This window comes from Mus caroli, chromosome X (genome assembly GCF_900094665.2).
Source record: "Mus caroli chromosome X, CAROLI_EIJ_v1.1, whole genome shotgun sequence".
Taxonomy (NCBI): Eukaryota; Metazoa; Chordata; class Mammalia; order Rodentia; family Muridae; genus Mus; species Mus caroli.
The window spans coordinates 131,408,068-131,414,067 of NC_034589.1; the positions used below are offsets into that span (position 1 = coordinate 131,408,068).

The 6,000-nt window shown below is 45.1% G+C and overlaps 1 protein-coding gene across 1 annotated transcript in view; it reads right to left on the minus strand.

Moving 5' to 3' along the window:
• Ammecr1 (Alport syndrome, mental retardation, midface hypoplasia and elliptocytosis chromosomal region gene 1) overlaps positions 1 to 5,609 on the minus strand; it is a 108,057-nt gene extending 102,448 nt beyond the window's left edge. The window contains exon 1 of the mRNA XM_021153402.2: positions 5,101 to 5,609. Within this exon, the coding sequence (XP_021009061.1) occupies positions 5,101 to 5,600 (500 nt within the window). The 5' untranslated portion in view covers positions 5,601 to 5,609. The remainder of the gene's footprint in view (positions 1 to 5,100) is intronic.
• Between the last annotated feature and the right edge of the window lie 391 nt (positions 5,610 to 6,000).

The following is a 6,000-nucleotide window of genomic DNA, read 5'->3' on the forward strand; positions in this document are numbered from 1 at the left end:
TAGAAAAGCAGCTCATACATGTGTTGGCAAAGTAACTTTTACATTTTTGTTTATGATCTTTCTTCCCATAGAACTTAAAGAACCCAGCAGAGGCTCCTCCTAGCCTGCTACACTAACTGGAATCTAAACTCAAGCACAATTTATAAGCAAGGAAAATTTATGGGTTAGATTATCAGTCCTCTCAGCCATATGGGGAAGACTGGAAAATAAAGAGCTCTACTTTTTACATTAAATACACTCAACTGTATATACACCTAGATGTACAGATTAAAAATAATTTTGTAATTCATGTTTTTACACGTCTGTGCCAGTCACTGATGATTTTGTGGCACAAGTAATAACAGAACATGTCTGTCTTTTCTCTATCAGTAAGAAGAGACACTAAGTTCTCCAATGTAAATCAACATTGGTGCTAAGAACCATATTATACCTTCAAAAGTCTCAGTAAGTATCAGGAAAAAAATGTTTTTCTTTTATAAAAAAAAAAAAAAAACTATACCATATGGTCAGAGAAAGGAAGTTAGTCCCATTATGCTAGTATGGATAAGAAAATCTGTCATGGTCCAGTTGTATCATCTGCAGTAGAGACATACTTTCTACTTATTTAAGTCCCTCTTCTTCCAAAAAAGACAACAGAAATGTAATTGTGTATGTTTACAATGCCAATTTACTATCACTTGACCTGAATTGCATTATCAAATCATCTTTTTGATCTTGATGATCCTCAATAAGCAGGGTTGCTACTACTCCGGTGGAGCATAATGCTTACATCTCTAAGGCAACCCTCCACCTCCCAAGCGTGTTGAAATGGTCATTTTATTCTCATAGTAAGGCAAGAGTTAATGCTCCATCCTCTGACTTGAGTGTTGTGAGATCTGCATGTCCAAGAGTGGGATTTAAAAAAAAAGGTTATGTTCCTTGCAACAGAAAATCACACTTACTAATATTTAAAAGCAAAACATCCATGTGTAAATGTCTACAAAAAAATCTAGTGTTACATTAACTTCCCAGATGGCACAATAATTTAAAAGGTTCATGAGATATAACCCATACCACAGCATTAAAAACCTAAGACTATATAATCTCAGTGCTTTAACTGGGACCCTTTTCATATTTCTTTACTAATGAGGGAAATTCTCTAAATAAGTTCCAGCAAACAGAAGTATACATAAGGGCTTTGAAAAAAATCTTATCAACTGTAAAAAAGTACTTTTCATGGAGACAAGAGGGGTCTTTACTTAACAGTAACTCATGCTAAGATAGTCTATTTATGCTGATTTTTAACTCCTGAAATATGCCCTTCACATGGTCACTTTCCTTGAAAAACCTAAAATCACATAACAAGTTTCCTAGAGAAACCCCTGCCCCACACCATCCCCAGAATCTGATTTCTGCTCTTGGTAGCATTCAATTCCCGTAGTGATGTTTGAGAGTGATAAAGGACAGGAAAACAGAAAGAGACCCATGCCAGTCCAACCTGCCACAAACAGTCACTCACGCACCCATGCAGGCCCTCATTTCTCCCTAACCACAGTTACTCAGTGTGTGACCCTGGGAACTGTAGCATCAGCATCACCAGGGAGCTTGTTAGAAATGCAAATGTACAGCTTCACCCCAGAGCAACTGGATCAAACTCTGGGAAAGTGCCCAGCAACTTGCAATTTTAACAAGCACAACAGAAAACTACAATGTATGCTAAAGTCAGAGAACAAGTCCACCATAAACTTTAATGTGGATGAGAATCACCTAGGGAGCTTGTTAAAATGCAGATTCTAATTCAGGGGGGTTGAGGTGGGGCTTGGGAACCTACATTTCTAATAAGTTCCCAGGTGATGTCTTTTATGGACCACATTGCAAGTATTTCCCAACCTGATTGTCTGCCAAAATTACCCAAGATGCTCATAAAATATGGAGTCTGTGGCACTACCCCGATCAAATTAATCCAAATCTCAAAATAAAAACCTAGAAAACAGTCAGCAGTTCTCCATGCTACACACTAAAATTACCTGGGGGGATTAAATAATTCTGATCCCCAGGTCCCATCCATGAGGGAGTAAATCAGAATCTTTGGTGAGAGTACAGGTATCCAATGATTCCAATGTGTAGCCATGATTGAGAAGGAATGTTCTGGAATCTAACTGGCTCCACACCTGCCGCAGGGGAACCTTTAGAGTAGCCAACAGGTTCTTCTAAAGTAGCTTTTAAGAGCTTCCTCACACAGAACTGCTTTGACTGTTAAATACGAAAATGTACCTAGCATTATGGTTTCCTTGCATCTTGAACCTTATTTCTGGAGGAAAAAAACAACTGTGCTCTCTGCAAGGGTTGGGCACTCAAAAGACGGGGGCAACCATGGAGTATTTGCATCTACGTGACCTTTCACAGACGACCTCTTCCCCAACCCTGAAACATATAAATAATTAAATTCTCTAATGACCTTTTACTGTGGCAGGGTTAACAGATGTAGCGGTGACTTCTAAATCTCTAAAAGTCAGATCGCACCAGTTACAAGCATTTGACAGAAAGGTCCTAGGGAGGAGATGACAATACTACTCTATGCTTTTACATATGATAATTTGATATTGTCAGAAGCACATCTTCTGCTAGACAAGAAAAAAAAAAAAGACTTTAAACATAATGCCCATGACATTATTCCTGTAAGCCAGTGGAGTAAAAAGAAAAACAATTTAAGCCTATACAGTGCCACAAGAATAAGCACACAATATCAAACTCATAAAAATGGAGAAACGTGTGGTGCTTTCCAAGGCACTGTGAAATATTGAGTTATTGCACTCCCATCATCAGGAAGATGTTCTTGAATTTGACATCGTACACTTTAAAAATCAGTTTAAATGGAAAGGAGAGACGTTCTTCATTCTCTGGTTGCTGAGGTTCAGTGCCTTCTATAAACTAGCTGGTCTGTAGAAATGGGACACACTGAAAGCCTCCTAACCCCTCATAACCACAATTCTTCCACCACCGTCTCAATGTATTCACAGTGGTCAGATGCATGTCTTAGCTGCTTAAGGACCTGAGAGACAGAAATTCAGCAACTCGGGTATCAAAAGGGAAACAACCTGAGTCCATGTGGAATGTGGCCACTGCTAAAAATAATAATAATAATAATAATAATAATGTTTTTAAAACATTCCCCTTATGAACTGGTCAAGCTCATTTTCCTCTTAACTACTGTGATAGTTATTCAGTTAACCCACACTCACTCTAAAAAGTGAGAAAATTGCACCTACTGAAAGTGTGTTTTCATATGCTTTAGAGCAATGGGGCATGAATGTTAAAAAGCCTCTGCAGAACTCATGTAACAGCTCAAGAACTGAACAGGAGTACATTTTGACAATCCCATGACTTTCCAGAGCCAGCCTAAAAGTCATCCCAGCCACCCAAGAGAAGGCCACTAGTAAGTGACTTGACCTAAGTATCTCACAGATTTCCTTTTAACATGAATTTTACCTCTTAATGAAAAATAAATAGGCCAATTAAAGGTGGAGATTTAGGATTTAAGCTCCTAGAATTCACATTAGGAACTTTCCAAAAGCCCCTCATTCACTCCACAGTGTCCACCTGGGCACCTTCTCGTCCATTCCTCATGAAACCTAAAGAAATGTCCGGAGCACAGCGGAGTCCGACAAAATTAAAGACATTTAAAGAATGAAAGCAAAGAAAACAAACAATACAAACGCACAATTTCCAGGACACTTTATTGCAATTTCCACTTTACATATTAATTTAATATTTTAGTAGCGTCAGACTACTATAATTATCCAGCAGTAGTAGTTCGTTCTTCTAATCTCACAAAATGAGAAGCAGCAAGTTAAAATGAACATCAATTCATGTCTTTACGCTGTGGGAAACAAGGAGCTCTTGGGCAGAAGGGATGGGGTTCATGGTTTTCAGTATGAGTGTGCTTCATTTTTTTTCTGTATTTTTCTTGTGGATGCCAGTAGTCATAATAAAAACAATCGTCCCTTTTCACATTCTGCCTTCCTTTGGACTTTACATTCTGTCTAGCATTTAACTCAGAAAGTCAGTTTACACTCAGTTTACACATTTTAAAAGAAAAACCATATGCCCCATCTCCCACACATCCAAATGGACAGAGATTAGAAGTAACCTGGCTTTTTAGCTTGTAACAGTGCTGTTTTAAACAATTTCAACCATATACTTGAAGGATAAAATAATGTAAAGTTACACAAGCCAAAGGAAATCGTAAAAATGCCTACACATGTACTGGGTTAACTATTCCTCAAATCATTGAGTTTAACATAGGTTGCTTAAATGTGAAATCTACACAAAAGCGAATGCACGCTTGGTACAAATTGACAGTGCCTCTTTGGGGACAACATTCTTTGAATGTGCTATACCAAGACACTGGAATGAAGAAGGAAGAGGGGGAAAAAAAGGTCTCACTATCAACTGTGAGGTGGTGCGCTAGCTTCACTAGAAATACATTTTAATGGGTACGTTCAGATAAAAATAGGTAGTAAGGCAAAAGGTGTTTTAAGAAACCTCTCCCCTCCCCGAGGAATAGGGAAACCCGGAGGAAAAGATGGGCAACCTCCCTGGAGATCGAGAGCTAAGTTCCATCACTAGCAGAATAGAAGTTAGATGACTTCTATTTTTCACCCTGCAATGGGATAGTAACTCTCCATGTGCTAGGTACGCGGGGCGGGAATGCTGGCGGGGCTTTCACGTGGGGCAATGGCGAGTAAAGTGAGGAGAGGTCGGTACCGACAGTGATCCAGATCGCCCCGGACGCTGGTGGGGTGGAGGGTGAGGGGTAGAAAGGATCGAAGGGAAGGGGCAAAACTCCTGGAAGTTAGCGCAAAGAGGAAGCGGGAGCAGTCTGGAAGCCAGGGGGGCCATGGCTGGCAAAGCAGCCCCCTGCTCTGAGGGAAGGGTGCTCCCCTCGTGGAGCAGAGGAGCGCCGAGTGCCCCCCACGGGTCGGGCGGCTCTGGGGACCCTAGAGGGAGGAGGGACAGAGGGGCACCCGCGAACAGGAGGCGGAGGACTTACACTTTGCCTCAACTCTGAGCCCCATCCCGAGCCCGGGGGAAGAGGGCGACGGGGAGCGCGGTACTCACTAGGGCTCGTTGGTGAAGCGGGGGGTCCGGGGCTGCTGGTATCCGTACAGGTGACAGTAGAGCACATCGAAGCAGAAGCAGCACATCTCCGCTGACACCACCATCTTCCGGGAGCCGGGGGATGAGGACAAGGAGGACGGCGAGGAGGCGGTGGCGGCGGCCGGAGTAGAAAGTAGGGTTCCCACTCCGCAGCTCAGAGGTGGAGACAGCGAGATGCCCCCGCCGCCGCCGCCGCTGCCGCTGCCGCCGCCGCCGCCGCCGCCGCCGCAGCCCTGAGGGGGAGAGAGGGGACAGCCACCGCCGCCGCCGCCGCCGCCGCCGCTCAGCCCGCCCAGTCCGTTGAGCCGCGTCCCGGCGCCTCCTAGTCCCAGCTCCCCGGCTCGGCACTGGCTCTCCCCGCTGCAGTGAGAGGAGGAGGAGGCGCCACCACCGCCACCCGAGCCGGAGGGGGGCGAACTGGACAGTTTCTGCTTCTTCACCCCACAGCAACCCGCCGCCATCTTGGAACAGTCTCCCCCACGCAGCGCTTCCGACCCATAAGTGAGGCGAGCTGGCGGCGGGGGCGAGCACGCTGCGGCCCCGGCCGCCGGGGGCGCGCCGGGGGCTCGCGGTCTGCGCGCACACGCGGCTCGGCGGCCCGGGCTGCCCAGCCCCGCCACGGCTCTCTCGGGCGTGCTCGCGCCCCCGCCTGCGGCGCGCGCCACGAGCTTTGGTGGCTTGGCGCCTACGGTGGGTCCCGCCCGACTCGCGCCTCCTGGGAGCCGGGCTCCTAGCCGAGGATGGAAGGCGGAAAAACAAAGGGAAAGACAAAAAAAAAAAAAAAAAAAAAGAGAGAGAGAGAGAGAGAGAGAGAACAAGACTTGGAGGAGTGGGAGGAAGAAGAGGAGGTGGGCGAACTCC